This window comes from Leptidea sinapis, chromosome 12 (genome assembly GCF_905404315.1).
Source record: "Leptidea sinapis chromosome 12, ilLepSina1.1, whole genome shotgun sequence".
NCBI classification, from domain to species: domain Eukaryota; kingdom Metazoa; phylum Arthropoda; class Insecta; order Lepidoptera; family Pieridae; genus Leptidea; species Leptidea sinapis.
The window spans coordinates 13,247,958-13,266,626 of NC_066276.1; the positions used below are offsets into that span (position 1 = coordinate 13,247,958).

The 18,669-nt window shown below is 47.8% G+C and overlaps 2 protein-coding genes across 17 annotated transcripts in view; one reads left to right on the forward strand and one right to left on the reverse strand.

Annotated features, from left to right (window-relative positions):
* Nucleotides 1–3,350, forward strand: part of LOC126967074 (AP-1 complex subunit beta-1) — a 37,391-nt gene extending 34,041 nt beyond the window's left edge. For all 3 annotated transcript variants that reach the window (XM_050811452.1, XM_050811451.1, XM_050811450.1), the window contains 2 exons: nt 750–876; nt 2,632–3,350. In XM_050811452.1, coding sequence (XP_050667409.1) covers nt 750–876; nt 2,632–3,033 — 529 coding nt within the window. In that variant the 3' untranslated portion in view covers nt 3,034–3,350. The remainder of the gene's footprint in view (nt 1–749; nt 877–2,631) is intronic.
* Nucleotides 3,351–4,186: 836 nt separating this feature from the next.
* The window catches only part of LOC126967070 (unconventional myosin-XVIIIa), a 194,019-nt gene continuing 179,536 nt past the window's right edge, over nt 4,187–18,669 (reverse strand). For all 14 annotated transcript variants that reach the window (XM_050811430.1, XM_050811433.1, XM_050811443.1 and 11 more), the window contains 4 exons: nt 16,831–16,997; nt 14,948–15,157; nt 7,200–7,307; nt 4,187–5,854 (listed from right to left, as the gene is read on the reverse strand). In XM_050811430.1, coding sequence (XP_050667387.1) covers nt 5,770–5,854; nt 7,200–7,307; nt 14,948–15,157; nt 16,831–16,997 — 570 coding nt within the window. In that variant the 3' untranslated portion in view covers nt 4,187–5,769. The remainder of the gene's footprint in view (nt 5,855–7,199; nt 7,308–14,947; nt 15,158–16,830; nt 16,998–18,669) is intronic.

Below are 18,669 nucleotides of genomic sequence, written 5' to 3' on the forward strand. Positions count from 1 at the left end.
CTTAGGGCACTAAAGCAGGCCTTGGTAGAAGAATGGGAGAATATTCCCCAACATCGGCTCCAAAACCTAGTGTTCAGTATGCCAAACCGGCTCGAAGCTGTAATCAGAGCTCGAGGAGGCAATACCAGTTATTAAAAATTAAATAATATGTAATACTAGTTGATTTTTTTTACACTAAACTAAAAATGTCTATTTTCATTGTAACTAATGTATAATTTTAGTTTCTAAGAATTAAAACCTATAAAATTTGCAACAAAATGTTTTTAATCTTAAATCTCTACCTTCTATAGTTAAGAAAAAAATTTAATTTGAAAAGTGTGATACTTTCTTTTGCAGGCCAGTGTATATTCGATTGCCATCTTGCAACCCTATAGCGGTTTTTTGGATGGAACAGAATAATATAAAAATCGCAATCCAAAATTAGTTGTCGATTGTAGAAGGGTGATAATTTTAAATTGTATGTGTTATTCAATGCAGAATCATAATAAAATAAAAATAAAAAAATTGTAAAAAAAATATATATTTAGGGGTATGAAAAATAGATGTTGGCCGATTCTCAAATCGGTTCATCCGTTTCGGAGGAGTTTGGGTAAAATTTTATCTATAATATTATAATTGTACGTAAATTACTTAGTAATTGCTCTCCTTTTGTCGACTGGGTTAGAGTTTACCCTAACTAAACTTACATTTAATAGCGAGACAGCCCAGGTTAGTCCGTTTTTGAACTGTGTTTAACATGTGTGTGTCAGTTTCGGCGTGTACCCGGGCGGCGCCCTGTGCGTGGGGGCCGTGGCGCCGGGCGCGAGGGCCGACGCCGCGCTGCCGCTGGCGGCGCCCGGGCCCGTGCAGCGTATGGAGCCGCTCAACAACCTGCAGGTGACCCGCGCACGGTGGTCGCACATTACACCGACTCAACGCCAATACGATAGATACCCGTCCAACTAGAGTTTTTTTTATGAAAATACGGGACAAGACAAGCAGGACGTTTTTTATTTTCATATTCATTTATTTGCTATTAAAGAGTGTGGTTCAAATTTGGTCTTACAATAGCTTAAAGGATCTCCTATTTAGCCATTAGCAATGTCATGCAAACTTTGTCTTGGACAAAATTTTATTACAATATAAATTAATTTATTTTATATAACACAAAATTATAATTTTATACAATACAAAAAAAAATATTTAAGTCAAGATAAGAATAATCCACTTATAATGCAATGTCAAAAAACTCTTCTATAGAATAAAATGTGTTTTGAAGAAGCCAACTGTGTAATGATACTTTAAATGAATCAGGGATCTTATTGAAAATTTTTCATGTCCATCCAAGCAATTTTTCTGAAATAAAGTGCTATGCGGAACGACTCTAGTCACTTCACCAAAAGCAGCATATGATATGCTTAAATTACACGTACCAGTATCTTCCACTGATTTGAAATTTAAGTATGTTACAGGTAGCGATATAATAAAAATCTTCAAATTAATTAACCTAAAAAATACAAAAGACCTATGGGGCCATTCGACTAATATTGTAAAATACATACTTACCATCATAGCACCTGAATTAGCAATAATATTTAATGAATGCATAGATGAGGGTGTGTTCCCTGACCTCATGAAATACAGCAAAGTTATACCTTTTCTTTTGACCCTGCTAATTTCAGACCTATTTCAGTGCTGCCTGTTTTTAGTAAAATCTTTGAAAAACTTTTACTTCAACAGCTACAAATGCATTTTTGTAAATTAATGAACAAAAATCAATTGGTTTCACTATGGGCTTATCAACAATTAATGTGGGTACTAGACTCATTGAGCACATCTTTAACGCCTGGGAAAAGTCACAGGATGCTTTGGGCATTTTTGTGATTTGTCCAAAGCATTTGACTGCGTCCACCATGAAACTTTACTCCTAAAACTAAAGCATTATGGAGTGGAAAATAGAGCCCTAAATCTGTTAAAATCATATTTAAGCGAAAGAGTTCAGATAGTCGATGTAAATGGCAAACGGTCTTCGGGTAAACCTGTGGGAATAGGTGTTCCACAGGGTTCTATTCTCGATCCTTTCTTGTTTCTTATATATATTAACGATCTACCGTTTGTGGTAGATGATAGCCATGAGATTGTATTGTTTGCTGATGATACTTTACTTATTTTTAAAGGGAAGTGACGTGCAGATATTGATGACGAGGTAAACAATGCACTCTCAAAGATAGTGCGTTGGTTTGAGACGAATAATCTGTACTTAACAGTAAAAAAAAAGAATTTAACTTACTAGTTGACAAATACACTCATAAGTAACAGAACATGCATTTCAATGCTATACTTTGAGTTGAGTTGGATTGGAGTCGACGTGGAGTCGGTGTAATGTGCAAAGACCTTTAAGCAACAGACAAACTTGGGACAAGATTGTACTTGGAACAAAGTTTATTATTAACTTATTTTAATCATACCATCACTAAAGATACTGCGCACATATATTGTAATCTGAGGACAGACATAATGGCACTCACTTTGACTACAGTAAAAGTAAATTCCCCGATGTGGCTTCTTTCTTCTCTATAAGTTTTATTTCTGCTGTCTGAGCTAGAAAAATTCTTAACATTTACCTAATAGATGTGTTGATATAATATTCAGGTTGCGATCAAGAACAACATCGACGTGTTCTACTTCGCGTGCCTGATCCCGGCCCACGTGCTGTTCGCGGAGGACGGTCAGCTCGACAAGCGCGTGTTCCTCACCACGTGGAAGGAGATCCCGGCCGCCAACGAGGTGCAGCACACCATCGCCAACGTGGCGGGCGCCGCCGACTCCATCGCGCACAAGATGACGCTCAACAACGTGTTCACCATCGCCAAGAGGAACGTGGAGGGCCAGGACATGCTCTACCAGTCGCTCAAGCTGATCAACAACATCTGGGTGCTGTTGGAGCTGAAGCTGCAGCCGGGGAACCCGGAAGCAACTCTCAGCCTCAAATCCCGGACGGTTGAGGTCGCTACATGCATATTCCAGGCTTATGAAGCTATACTAAAGTCGTAATCTCAAGTTCTACTCCAGTTTTCGCTACTGAGTCAATAGATGGCGCAAAATTCAAAATGTAATTTCGGTCATTTTTCATAAATTTTTATTTAGCGAGGGCCTGATGTGTCGTCATATCATACTTAAAAAATTTTCAACATCCAAAACATGCTACCCGCATGCTTATATTTGAAATCAGTACCCAAAATAACATGTTATAAGGAGCTTTAAGGTTTTTGTTTGTTAAAAAGTATACAAAGTTGTAAGACTACTTGACTGTAAATTCCATTAGTTTAAAACTTTATTTATATTATAAGATGTATTAAGATCTATTGTTATTGTTGTTTGATTATCATATCTCCTATAATCTACTAGTTATTGTATCTCTTTAAATAACTTTAATGCATATTTTGTAAGTATTGATTAATAACAGCAAGGTTCTTTGTAGAACATAGAAATTATTCTAAAAAGAGCTTACTGATGTTACTAAATTTACAGAAGTTAACCAAAAACATTTTTTTTTCAAGTAAAACCAACCTACTACAGAACTGAAGTTTTAACATTGATTTGACTGTATGGGTCAGCTAGTGGTTTAAATATTCATTAGAAAGGATCTACTGCCAAGCGTGGCTGTCTGTTTACGACCTGTCAATCAAAATCTGTTATATTAACAATCGATTCGCTTTCTTTTTATTATCTTTTAAGTCTATGAGTTTACAGAAATAACGAAAATTGTTCAGTCTAATAGATTTCTTCTAAAGTTAATTTGCAGTCAAATTAAATGAGTATTTTGAATTATATTGATATTTGTTTTAAAAAAAAGGTAAACTATTTTAGGTTTAAATCGAAATATATATGAATTAAATTTAGATCTCAAATATAGACAAAAGTATTTATCACATAAATCTTTACTAGAATGTCCTTAGTAATTCTCGGTACTGTAATTGTTTTGTTACAGTATATGTTGTTAGTTACATTTATTAATAATATTAATATGTAAAATGATAACCATATGATAGAATGTATAAAAAACAAATAAATTATGTTAAAAACTGTTTATTTTATTTATCTCTGTAAAATAGTGATTCTGGTTTGGTTATACGTTTTGAACAAAGCTATCGAACAAATGGTCTATAAAATTTCTGAAATAGTGAACTAAAATAAAAAATAAGCATTGCTATGATTTCCTTTATTCAATAATTTTATGTTACAACCAATGATGGAGTACCTATTTATATGCTTTTGCACAATACACATACATAAAAATGTATAAGACAAAAATTATACACTAACTTATAAGAGTACGAAGACATTAAATACGACGAGTTTAGTAATTGTTGACTACAGATTATACAGAAGAATTAAATAAAAACAGTCGATAAAAGACTCTACATATTAGGTACCCAAGGGATATGTATTATCTAATTATATAAAGCAACAACTCATTGTGTAACAAAAATCATATAATAACAGTCTAATCACACGAATATTACAAATTAAATAATATATGCAATCTAGTTATATACAGGTTAGCTAACTAAATAACAATCAACTTAACATTACATCAACCGTACCGATTTGATTCATTTCAATACTGATAAGCCGATGAAATCAACTTCTACTTAATACATTGCCTACTATAAATTAATATATATTTTCGCTAATATTTCCCGTATGTTTGGATAAAGGTTAGTTAACGAAATGTAAGATTTAAAAAAAAAGTTAACTTGCGAGAGACAGAAAGAAAAGGAATAATTACATAATTCTTTTTTATTGTACTATGTATAATAATTTAACAATATCTGTATCTTGTTCTTATTAACAGATTGATTTTTGTTCGTATGTCTATCTTTCTCGCTCCCGCAATTAACGAATTTATACAACTTCGTTAGCAACCCTTAAGTCATGGTAATAAATCAAGCCAAGTTGTATAAATATATTTGGAATGCATGCAGAATAAATCTTCCCAGCATTAATACCCAGTACTTACTTGGCAATTACAGATTTGTGCCGTTATATGATATATCAAGCATACATACTTGGCATGATCTGAGAATAATAATCGAATACATTGCTTGCAAAAATTTTAAAACAGTTAAAAATTGAGCATTACGTACAATGTGCTCCTTAATAGTTTCAAAAATTTTGTTAAATAAATTATTAGTTACACAAACTGCTTAAGTATGAGTAGTACCAATGGTATATTATATCCAAGTTACACATTCACAGTTAACAAACACGTCACTAATTCACAACACGACTACACAAAAATCCTTAAACATTTACACTCACACGCGTCAAGGTAATATTGACTGTATGATTAATTGCAACTGTCAGTGTCAAATTACTTGTCAACTTGCATACAATATTGCTAGGGAGACAAATAAATACTCATTTCTACACCTTTTTGGTTATGATATATTTGCCTGCTTATTTTATTACTTTTAAATTGATGTCAGAAAGTCTCTTTCTTCTTAACGTCGGGATTTGTTGTGGATCATCTTAAACCAATCACTGTTTCTAGTACTTTGTCTGCTCATATTTTGATATCGATAAAACTAAGCTTTACAGACATTTAATAAATACATATTTCCAAAATGATGTTTGCTATTGATGCGATCGTTGTGGTTGACAGTTGACACGTGACGGTTGACAGTTGACACATGACAGTTGTCAGTGAACTACGTCGCGGCGTGAGCAGAGCGCTGCACACAGGAGCGGCAGTGCGGCGGCCAGGAGGCCGGCGGGCGGCGCGGGTTACGCCAGCTCCGCGGTGGGAGTCAGTGGCTTGGAGCCGGAGCCCGCGCTCGAGCGGCTCGCACGACCTTCCGGACTGTGAGACCTGCAAGTCATACGATACATTGGGGCATTAGACCGGGTTGCACCAACTAACTTGCAATAACTGACATGTTAATGTACCGGTTTAGCAAAAAACTGAGTTGCATTGACAATTTTTAAATGACGTCATAACTTTAACTGTTAACGTTACCTTCCAACCTTCAGTTAAAGCTAATTATTATATTTATTATTATTTTTATTTATTTAATTTATTCAGGATACAAACGGTCACAATTCAAAAACTTTACACTATTTTATTTAATGAAGACCTATAGTTCCATAAAATAATTTTATAACTACTTAATAACTTACAATGTAAGTGCTTTGTTATAAATAAAAAAAATATGTTTTTAAATACAAATAAAGTGATAAAATATAAAACTTAATATATTACGATATGAAAATAAAACAGAAAGATTTACTTATGTAGTTAGACATAGCTTCTTTAATCATAATTTTGAATTTTGCAAACGGCAAGTGAAAAATATCTAAATTACCAAATATTTCATTAAAAAGTTTACAAGCTCGTCTGGTATAACTATTACAAGTGTGACATGTATGAGCCCCTTTGATGGTAAACACATCTTTTTGAAGAGTGTGTCTTTCAGGTCTGCAAGGAACTCTAAAATTAATCTTATGTAGTAATTCAGGAACGTCCACTTTATAACTAAGGAGTTTATAAAGATATGTTATGTCAAAAATATCCCTACGATGTCCTAAAAGCATTATATTGGTGCACTTAGAGGATCCTAAGTAATCTTTGTAAATATGTCCAGTACGATATTCAAGTGTTTTGACAAATATCTTTTGTAGTCTCTCTATACTATCGATATGAACTTTATAGAATGGACAGTACAAGCAAATTCTAAATTGCTACGTACGTAGCTGTATATTATTAAATATCTGTCAAAAGTTTCAAATAAATATTCTATATCGCCTCGACACTTCATTTCATAACTTTAACTATGCCAAGAATTACGATGGTGCAACACACTCCGCAGTCCATGTTAAAGTCAGCGTTACTGTTAACGTTCAATTTGACTTAAGGTTTAAGGTAAGTTTAGTTGAAATATAGGCTGGATTGCATCATATTAGCTGTTAAAGTAAAATAAATTAACGACCAGCAAAATTGTCAGAATAACATTGCCATACCCTATCAATCACTATAGCGCATATATATTATAGCGTATAGCTCATATCACTAACCCGTGACATTACAATGTCACTAAAACCAGGCCTTTAAATTGTAAGAAATGAAGTCAATTAGCAATCTACCGTTTAGTTATAATATCACTAGTGAAATTGTAATATCGAAAAAATAGAGAATAGTAGGTATTGTGTGTATATACTTTTGTGATTCGGGATGCAGACTGGAACGTGACGGTACAGAGGAGCTCAGCTTGTGATTGGCCAGGAATGTTCCGATAGACTCGTCCGAACTGTAGCTGTCGTTATCGCTGAAAATAAAAACATTGCATAAGAAAATGAATTGTGAGATTTCAATATAACAATTTTTTATTAGATTTAGTCTTTTGTGTGTGTTCAGTACCCAAGTACTGGGAGTTTCCGTCGTCAGTCGTTGCGCAAAGATAATTATAACGTTTTTTTTTATATAAGAGGCGGCAAACGGGCAAGAGGCCCACTGGTTGGGGAGTGGTGAGGGAACCGCCCATGGGCATTCGCAACAACAGTGTCAAGAGATGCGTTGCCGGCCTTTAAAGTGGGAGTGTGCTCTTCTATTGAAAGCCCCTAAGTCCTATCGGTTCGGGAGAAAAGCAGCTGGTAATTGATTCTACAAAGTGGCTGTGCGAGGCAAGAAATTTCTTAAAAATACGCGGTTATGGAATGCCAGACGTAAACGCGATGAGGGTGGTATTTTTGTATTTAGACCTAATATCCGGTGGTGGAATTCGACCACTGGAATCAACCCGAACAGCTTCTATGAGCATTCCCCGTGACAAATGCGGTAGAAGATGCAGAAAGAACCCACATCTCTACGCAGCGCCGCCACTCTCCTCGCTCGTCCGTCTGACACACTCACCTGTCCTCGTCGCGCGAGTCCTGCACACTGGACAACTCGCCCGCGATGGCCTCCTGCAGCGCCGCCACTCTCCTCGCTCGTCCGTCTGACACACTCACCTGTCCTCGTCGCGCGAGTCCTGCACACTGGACAACTCGCCCGCGATGGCCTCCTGCAGCGCCGCCACTCTCCTCGCTCGTCCGTCTGACACACTCACCTGTCCTCGTCGCGCGAGTCCTGCACACTGGACAACTCGCCCGCGATGGCCTCCTGCAGCGCCGCCACTCTCCTCGCTCGTCCGTCTGACACACTCACCTGTCCTCGTCGCGCGAGTCCTGCACACTGGACAACTCGCCCGCGATGGCCTCCTGCAGCGCCGCCACTCTCCTCGCTCGTCCGTCTGACACACTCACCTGTCCTCGTCGCGCGAGTCCTGCACACTGGACAACTCGCCCGCGATGGCCTCCTGCAGCGCCGCCACTCTCCTCGCTCGTCCGTCTGACACACTCACCTGTCCTCGTCGCGCGAGTCCTGCACACTGGACAACTCGCCCGCGATGGCCTCCTGCAGCGCCGCCACTCTCCTCGCTCGTCCGTCTGACACACTCACCTGTCCTCGTCGCGCGAGTCCTGCACACTGGACAACTCGCCCGCGATGGCCTCCTGCAGCGCCGCCACTCTCCTCGCTCGTCCGTCTGACACACTCACCTGTCCTCGTCGCGCGAGTCCTGCACACTGGACAACTCGCCCGCGATGGCCTCCTGCAGCGCCGCCACTCTCCTCGCTCGTCCGTCTGACACACTCACCTGTCCTCGTCGCGCGAGTCCTGCACACTGGACAACTCGCCCGCGATGGCCTCCTGCAGCGCCGCCACTCTCCTCGCTCGTCCGTCTGACACACTCACCTGTCCTCGTCGCGCGAGTCCTGCACACTGGACAACTCGCCCGCGATGGCCTCCTGCAGCGCCGCCACTCTCCTCGCTCGTCCGTCTGACACACTCACCTGTCCTCGTCGCGCGAGTCCTGCACACTGGACAACTCGCCCGCGATGGCCTCCTGCAGCGCCGCCACTCTCCTCGCTCGTCCGTCTGACACACTCACCTGTCCTCGTCGCGCGAGTCCTGCACACTGGACAACTCGCCCGCGATGGCCTCCTGCAGCGCCGCCACTCTCCTCGCTCGTCCGTCTGACACACTCACCTGTCCTCGTCGCGCGAGTCCTGCACACTGGACAACTCGCCCGCGATGGCCTCCTGCAGCGCCGCCACTCTCCTCGCTCGTCCGTCTGACACACTCACCTGTCCTCGTCGCGCGAGTCCTGCACACTGGACAACTCGCCCGCGATGGCCTCCTGCAGCGCCGCCACTCTCCTCGCTCGTCCGTCTGACACACTCACCTGTCCTCGTCGCGCGAGTCCTGCACACTGGACAACTCGCCCGCGATGGCCTCCTGCAGCGCCGCCACTCTCCTCGCTCGTCCGTCTGACACACTCACCTGTCCTCGTCGCGCGAGTCCTGCACACTGGACAACTCGCCCGCGATGGCCTCCTGCAGCGCCGCCACTCTCCTCGCTCGTCCGTCTGACACACTCACCTGTCCTCGTCGCGCGAGTCCTGCACACTGGACAACTCGCCCGCGATGGCCTCCTGCAGCGCCGCCACTCTCCTCGCTCGTCCGTCTGACACACTCACCTGTCCTCGTCGCGCGAGTCCTGCACACTGGACAACTCGCCCGCGATGGCCTCCTGCAGCGCCGCCACTCTCCTCGCTCGTCCGTCTGACACACTCACCTGTCCTCGTCGCGCGAGTCCTGCACACTGGACAACTCGCCCGCGATGGCCTCCTGCAGCGCCGCCACTCTCCTCGCTCGTCCGTCTGACACACTCACCTGTCCTCGTCGCGCGAGTCCTGCACACTGGACAACTCGCCCGCGATGGCCTCCTGCAGCGCCGCCACTCTCCTCGCTCGTCCGTCTGACACACTCACCTGTCCTCGTCGCGCGAGTCCTGCACACTGGACAACTCGCCCGCGATGGCCTCCTGCAGCGCCGCCACTCTCCTCGCTCGTCCGTCTGACACACTCACCTGTCCTCGTCGCGCGAGTCCTGCACACTGGACAACTCGCCCGCGATGGCCTCCTGCAGCGCCGCCACTCTCCTCGCTCGTCCGTCTGACACACTCACCTGTCCTCGTCGCGCGAGTCCTGCACACTGGACAACTCGCCCGCGATGGCCTCCTGCAGCGCCGCCACTCTGCTCGCTCGTCCGTCTGACACACTCACCTGTCCTCGTCGCGCGAGTCCTGCACACTGGACAACTCGCCCGCGATGGCCTCCTGCAGCGCCGCCACTCTCCTCGCTCGTCCGTCTGACACACTCACCTGTCCTCGTCGCGCGAGTCCTGCACACTGGACAACTCGCCCGCGATGGCCTCCTGCAGCGCCGCCACTCTCCTCGCTCGTCCGTCTGACACACTCACCTGTCCTCGTCGCGCGAGTCCTGCACACTGGACAACTCGCCCGCGATGGCCTCCTGCAGCGCCGCCACTCTCCTCGCTCGTCCGTCTGACACACTCACCTGTCCTCGTCGCGCGAGTCCTGCACACTGGACAACTCGCCCGCGATGGCCTCCTGCAGCGCCGCCACTCTCCTCGCTCGTCCGTCTGACACACTCACCTGTCCTCGTCGCGCGAGTCCTGCACACTGGACAACTCGCCCGCGATGGCCTCCTGCAGCGCCGCCACTCTCCTCGCTCGTCCGTCTGACACACTCACCTGTCCTCGTCGCGCGAGTCCTGCACACTGGACAACTCGCCCGCGATGGCCTCCTGCAGCGCCGCCACTCTCCTCGCTCGTCCGTCTGACACACTCACCTGTCCTCGTCGCGCGAGTCCTGCACACTGGACAACTCGCCCGCGATGGCCTCCTGCAGCGCCGCCACTCTCCTCGCTCGTCCGTCTGACACACTCACCTGTCCTCGTCGCGCGAGTCCTGCACACTGGACAACTCGCCCGCGATGGCCTCCTGCAGCGCCGCCACTCTCCTCGCTCGTCCGTCTGACACACTCACCTGTCCTCGTCGCGCGAGTCCTGCACACTGGACAACTCGCCCGCGATGGCCTCCTGCAGCGCCGCCACTCTCCTCGCTCGTCCGTCTGACACACTCACCTGTCCTCGTCGCGCGAGTCCTGCACACTGGACAACTCGCCCGCGATGGCCTCCTGCAGCGCCGCCACTCTCCTCGCTCGTCCGTCTGACACACTCACCTGTCCTCGTCGCGCGAGTCCTGCACACTGGACAACTCGCCCGCGATGGCCTCCTGCAGCGCCGCCACTCTCCTCGCTCGTCCGTCTGACACACTCACCTGTCCTCGTCGCGCGAGTCCTGCACACTGGACAACTCGCCCGCGATGGCCTCCTGCAGCGCCGCCACTCTCCTCGCTCGTCCGTCTGACACACTCACCTGTCCTCGTCGCGCGAGTCCTGCACACTGGACAACTCGCCCGCGATGGCCTCCTGCAGCGCCGCCACTCTCCTCGCTCGTCCGTCTGACACACTCACCTGTCCTCGTCGCGCGAGTCCTGCACACTGGACAACTCGCCCGCGATGGCCTCCTGCAGCGCCGCCACTCTCCTCGCTCGTCCGTCTGACACACTCACCTGTCCTCGTCGCGCGAGTCCTGCACACTGGACAACTCGCCCGCGATGGCCTCCTGCAGCGCCGCCACTCTCCTCGCTCGTCCGTCTGACACACTCACCTGTCCTCGTCGCGCGAGTCCTGCACACTGGACAACTCGCCCGCGATGGCCTCCTGCAGCGCCGCCACTCTCCTCGCTCGTCCGTCTGACACACTCACCTGTCCTCGTCGCGCGAGTCCTGCACACTGGACAACTCGCCCGCGATGGCCTCCTGCAGCGCCGCCACTCTCCTCGCTCGTCCGTCTGACACACTCACCTGTCCTCGTCGCGCGAGTCCTGCACACTGGACAACTCGCCCGCGATGGCCTCCTGCAGCGCCGCCACTCTCCTCGCTCGTCCGTCTGACACACTCACCTGTCCTCGTCGCGCGAGTCCTGCACACTGGACAACTCGCCCGCGATGGCCTCCTGCAGCGCCGCCACTCTCCTCGCTCGTCCGTCTGACACACTCACCTGTCCTCGTCGCGCGAGTCCTGCACACTGGACAACTCGCCCGCGATGGCCTCCTGCAGCGCCGCCACTCTCCTCGCTCGTCCGTCTGACACACTCACCTGTCCTCGTCGCGCGAGTCCTGCACACTGGACAACTCGCCCGCGATGGCCTCCTGCAGCGCCGCCACTCTCCTCGCTCGTCCGTCTGACACACTCACCTGTCCTCGTCGCGCGAGTCCTGCACACTGGACAACTCGCCCGCGATGGCCTCCTGCAGCGCCGCCACTCTCCTCGCTCGTCCGTCTGACACACTCACCTGTCCTCGTCGCGCGAGTCCTGCACACTGGACAACTCGCCCGCGATGGCCTCCTGCAGCGCCGCCACTCTCCTCGCTCGTCCGTCTGACACACTCACCTGTCCTCGTCGCGCGAGTCCTGCACACTGGACAACTCGCCCGCGATGGCCTCCTGCAGCGCCGCCACTCTCCTCGCTCGTCCGTCTGACACACTCACCTGTCCTCGTCGCGCGAGTCCTGCACACTGGACAACTCGCCCGCGATGGCCTCCTGCAGCGCCGCCACTCTCCTCGCTCGTCCGTCTGACACACTCACCTGTCCTCGTCGCGCGAGTCCTGCACACTGGACAACTCGCCCGCGATGGCCTCCTGCAGCGCCGCCACTCTCCTCGCTCGTCCGTCTGACACACTCACCTGTCCTCGTCGCGCGAGTCCTGCACACTGGACAACTCGCCCGCGATGGCCTCCTGCAGCGCCGCCACTCTCCTCGCTCGTCCGTCTGACACACTCACCTGTCCTCGTCGCGCGAGTCCTGCACACTGGACAACTCGCCCGCGATGGCCTCCTGCAGCGCCGCCACTCTCCTCGCTCGTCCGTCTGACACACTCACCTGTCCTCGTCGCGCGAGTCCTGCACACTGGACAACTCGCCCGCGATGGCCTCCTGCAGCGCCGCCACTCTCCTCGCTCGTCCGTCTGACACACTCACCTGTCCTCGTCGCGCGAGTCCTGCACACTGGACAACTCGCCCGCGATGGCCTCCTGCAGCGCCGCCACTCTCCTCGCTCGTCCGTCTGACACACTCACCTGTCCTCGTCGCGCGAGTCCTGCACACTGGACAACTCGCCCGCGATGGCCTCCTGCAGCGCCGCCACTCTCCTCGCTCGTCCGTCTGACACACTCACCTGTCCTCGTCGCGCGAGTCCTGCACACTGGACAACTCGCCCGCGATGGCCTCCTGCAGCGCCGCCACTCTCCTCGCTCGTCCGTCTGACACACTCACCTGTCCTCGTCGCGCGAGTCCTGCACACTGGACAACTCGCCCGCGATGGCCTCCTGCAGCGCCGCCACTCTCCTCGCTCGTCCGTCTGACACACTCACCTGTCCTCGTCGCGCGAGTCCTGCACACTGGACAACTCGCCCGCGATGGCCTCCTGCAGCGCCGCCACTCTCCTCGCTCGTCCGTCTGACACACTCACCTGTCCTCGTCGCGCGAGTCCTGCACACTGGACAACTCGCCCGCGATGGCCTCCTGCAGCGCCGCCACTCTCCTCGCTCGTCCGTCTGACACACTCACCTGTCCTCGTCGCGCGAGTCCTGCACACTGGACAACTCGCCCGCGATGGCCTCCTGCAGCGCCGCCACTCTCCTCGCTCGTCCGTCTGACACACTCACCTGTCCTCGTCGCGCGAGTCCTGCACACTGGACAACTCGCCCGCGATGGCCTCCTGCAGCGCCGCCACTCTCCTCGCTCGTCCGTCTGACACACTCACCTGTCCTCGTCGCGCGAGTCCTGCACACTGGACAACTCGCCCGCGATGGCCTCCTGCAGCGCCGCCACTCTCCTCGCTCGTCCGTCTGACACACTCACCTGTCCTCGTCGCGCGAGTCCTGCACACTGGACAACTCGCCCGCGATGGCCTCCTGCAGCGCCGCCACTCTCCTCGCTCGTCCGTCTGACACACTCACCTGTCCTCGTCGCGCGAGTCCTGCACACTGGACAACTCGCCCGCGATGGCCTCCTGCAGCGCCGCCACTCTCCTCGCTCGTCCGTCTGACACACTCACCTGTCCTCGTCGCGCGAGTCCTGCACACTGGACAACTCGCCCGCGATGGCCTCCTGCAGCGCCGCCACTCTCCTCGCTCGTCCGTCTGACACACTCACCTGTCCTCGTCGCGCGAGTCCTGCACACTGGACAACTCGCCCGCGATGGCCTCCTGCAGCGCCGCCACTCTCCTCGCTCGTCCGTCTGACACACTCACCTGTCCTCGTCGCGCGAGTCCTGCACACTGGACAACTCGCCCGCGATGGCCTCCTGCAGCGCCGCCACTCTCCTCGCTCGTCCGTCTGACACACTCACCTGTCCTCGTCGCGCGAGTCCTGCACACTGGACAACTCGCCCGCGATGGCCTCCTGCAGCGCCGCCACTCTCCTCGCTCGTCCGTCTGACACACTCACCTGTCCTCGTCGCGCGAGTCCTGCACACTGGACAACTCGCCCGCGATGGCCTCCTGCAGCGCCGCCACTCTCCTCGCTCGTCCGTCTGACACACTCACCTGTCCTCGTCGCGCGAGTCCTGCACACTGGACAACTCGCCCGCGATGGCCTCCTGCAGCGCCGCCACTCTCCTCGCTCGTCCGTCTGACACACTCACCTGTCCTCGTCGCGCGAGTCCTGCACACTGGACAACTCGCCCGCGATGGCCTCCTGCAGCGCCGCCACTCTCCTCGCTCGTCCGTCTGACACACTCACCTGTCCTCGTCGCGCGAGTCCTGCACACTGGACAACTCGCCCGCGATGGCCTCCTGCAGCGCCGCCACTCTCCTCGCTCGTCCGTCTGACACACTCACCTGTCCTCGTCGCGCGAGTCCTGCACACTGGACAACTCGCCCGCGATGGCCTCCTGCAGCGCCGCCACTCTCCTCGCTCGTCCGTCTGACACACTCACCTGTCCTCGTCGCGCGAGTCCTGCACACTGGACAACTCGCCCGCGATGGCCTCCTGCAGCGCCGCCACTCTCCTCGCCGCCAGCCGCGCCTCGTCCCGCGCCGCACTCGCCTCGCTCGCCGCGCTGGCCGCCGCGCTCTCCGCCGCACTCTTCGCACGCAACGCCTCGCTCAGTTTGACGTTCACGGACGCATTTTCTTCCTTCAGTTCTCTGAAATATACATGTATATTATTATTATTGAAATGAAACAATGTGTCGGGAATTAATGAGTTACATATTATATTTAAAAACAATTTCACGGATTTTCTTCTACTTAATTTTCTAAAGGATAAAATTTGAAACCGTTTTTCTAGCGTTTCAATACACACAATATATATATATATATACTGTAGACGCGGTTCCACATTTTTGAGGCGTATTCTTACTTTTAAGTGACTTCTTACATAGGCACAGTATAGTATTTTTATGGCTTTAAAGGTATCAAATTCTGAAGACATACGACATATAGATGAAACCCAAGGATTTCGATGCCTTATTTATGATAGAGTTAATGTGATCGTCGTCGTCGTAGTCCATATCAAATACAATTCCTAGCTCGCGAATTGAGAGGTATCTTTTAAGAAATGATTTATTAATTTATAATTGAATGAAAAAATGAACAGATTTTCTAGTACAAGAAGTTATATTATAACATTTATTGACACTTAAATCTAATTCATTTTCTAAACAATAATTTTCAAATCTATTGTTATCATCCTAAAGGTGTTGTGCACATTCCAGTGATCTGAGAGGAGATATTATCGTCATATTGTCAGCATATAGTAATACTTTTGAATTAAGAAAGCATGAAGAAATTTCGATTATATATATATTGCTAAGTAGGGGACCTAGAAGTGATCCTTGAGGAACTCTTGAAGATATCAGCACTGTTAACGATGTGTAGTCTTGTAATACGACGGTCTGGCACCTGTTCTGTACATATGATGTAAAGCATCTGTACAGGTTACCACGTATACCTACAGACTGCAACTTACGCGATAGTAGTAAGTGGTCAAGTCTATCGAAACATTTACTATAGTCTGTATATATGACATCCACTTGTTAAAGTGCGGACATATGGACAGCCAGATAATGTGTGTTATAAACAATCATACAAATTGCTTAAAAACAACTCTCTTTAAAATTTAGGCAAATAAGCATAACTTAGAAATAGGTCTATAATTTTTAAGTATGTCTTTGGGGCCTTATTTGTGTATCGGAGTAATGTAAGCCGTTTTCCAAATTTTAGGTACCGCTCCCTCTGATAGAGAGCGTTTGAACAACAAGGTGAGTGGAATGACAAGACTCTTAGTACAATTTACAATAAAGACACCAGGTATGTTATCTGAGCCAGTAGATTTTCTAAATTATTAGTGGGCTTCTATATTTTAATTAATATTTAATCCATAACCGTATGGTGCAATTTGGTTTTAAAGCAAGCTGTGTTTGCCTGTAATTGGGTCTCTTTTTAATATGAATTTGAATTGTGGTTGCAACTAAGATGTAAACTTGTTGGCAAACCTAATAAATAAATAAATAACGAAATAAATATGTAACCAAACATTACAATTAATAAATATTCACTTCAACTAAATCACTCTAGCTTAATTGGTATTACGACATTAAGTTATTTATTGTGTTCAACAAATTGGCTGGTTGTTTTCAGCCATTTAATTACTGAAAGGCCCTGGTAACAAGCAGTTATGGATCAACACAGGCTGATGGTAACTTAGTTCTTTTGCACTACTACTTCTTTGTTCTAGTGTCGAGAAGATTTAATTTTTCTTTAAAAGCTAGATTTGTATGTGTGTTAGAATAACATGAAATTGAGTGTGTGTCCGTACCGGATCTGCCTGGTCAACTTCCTCAGGTCGTCGCTGGCCTGGTGTTCCCTGGCGCGCGCCGCGGCCAGCTCATTGGCGAGCTGCTCGTGCGCGTCACGCAGACGCGACACCTGGCTTTCGAGACGCGCGCGGGACGTCGCCTCCAGCTCCAGGCTTGACTCCAACTCCTGACACAAGCACATCCAAATTAGAGTTTAATACATAATTCAATATAACAGCGAATATAATTTGATATAACGGCGACAACTTTCTAACAAAGCCAAATTGATGAGCAGAAACGGAAAAGCAAACATACAACAGCCGAATTAACTAAAGCATGCACCTCAATAAATCAATCAAACTTTTGATTTCAATAATTTTTTCTGTTTAAAAATTATTAATTTAATTAAAAATTTAAAAATTAGGATGCTGGTTGCACACAATTCCATTCTTATAGTCCTGCGCAGTGCGATTGCATCGGCCGTAACGCTGTACTTTACGGTTTATTGTTTTGTAATGCGTTACGAGGGCGGCACTGAAAATTTCGGGAATCAAGAAAGTGACACAACATTACTATTTAAAAATGTATTTATTACTTTTCGAAGAATTCTCCGCGAGATTAGACACATTTTTCCATACGATGGAACCAATCATTGAAGCAACCATTCCATTCGGAAGTTGGGGTCTCCAAAATGGCCGTTTTGTAGGCGTCCACAGCTTCTTCAGGTGATGAAAATCTCTGACTTTTTTCGCGCAATTTATTCTTTAGTTTAGGGAAAGTATAAAAACCATTAGGGCTTAGGTCGGGGCTGTACTGCGGATGGTCTAATAATTCTATGTTTTCTTGCTCTAAAAACTCTTTTGTTCTGTGCGCGGTGTGAGAACTCACATTGTCGTGATGGAGGATGATGCGGCGGTTGCAGTTCTCTTTACGGAGTTCAGAAACGACCTGTGGCAAACAAATGCTAGCATACCATTCTGCATTAACCGTTCTTTGTCCCTCAAGAGGAATAGTCGCAACATGACCGGTTTTGGAGACAAACATGGCCACCATTTCTTTTGAAACACTCCGTGAACGAACTATTTTTGTTGGCTTTAACTCATTTTCGAACACCAAAACTCGTGACTGGTTTTTTGTTTCGGGTTCGTACGCGTATATCCAGGATTCGTTACCTGATACGATGTTGTATACAGCATTTGAGGTTCCTGCGTGGAATCTTTCGAGAGTTCTGACGCACCAAGTAACGCGAGCCGCTTTTTGCTATTCACAGAGCAAATGCGGTATCCATCGGCAATACAACTTTTATACACCTATTGTTCATGCAAGATTATTTGTATTTGACTCATGCCAATGTCTCAAGTTGCCTGAATATCGCGGTATGTCACATCTCGATCTTCCTCAATCAGCTTACGCACAGCATCAACGTTTTCTTTGGTGACTGCAGTTTTTGAACGACCTTGACGAGGATCATCACTGAGCTTAACACGTCCACGTTGAAATTCAGCAAACCAGCGATTGGTTTTGGATGGGGCTTCATCACCAAATGCAGAAATCATCATGTCAACAGACTGTTTTTGTGTTAAACGACTTCGAATGTCATAATAAATCATCGCTCTAGAATTTTCTCGAGTCAATTCCATTTTCTCCAATTCCAATTATGGACAACATTCTAGTTTAAATCGCATTTGTTCTCTTTATAATGAAGTCTGTCAGAAGGTAGACATATTCAATCAGTCAGTCCCTAGGTTCAGAAGAATTCTGCTAGAAAAAGCGGATTATTGGCTTGGAGACTGTGGGGTTGAATTGTGTTCATCTAGCTTAAGTTAATGTTTTTAGTTTTATATAAAATCTAGAACACA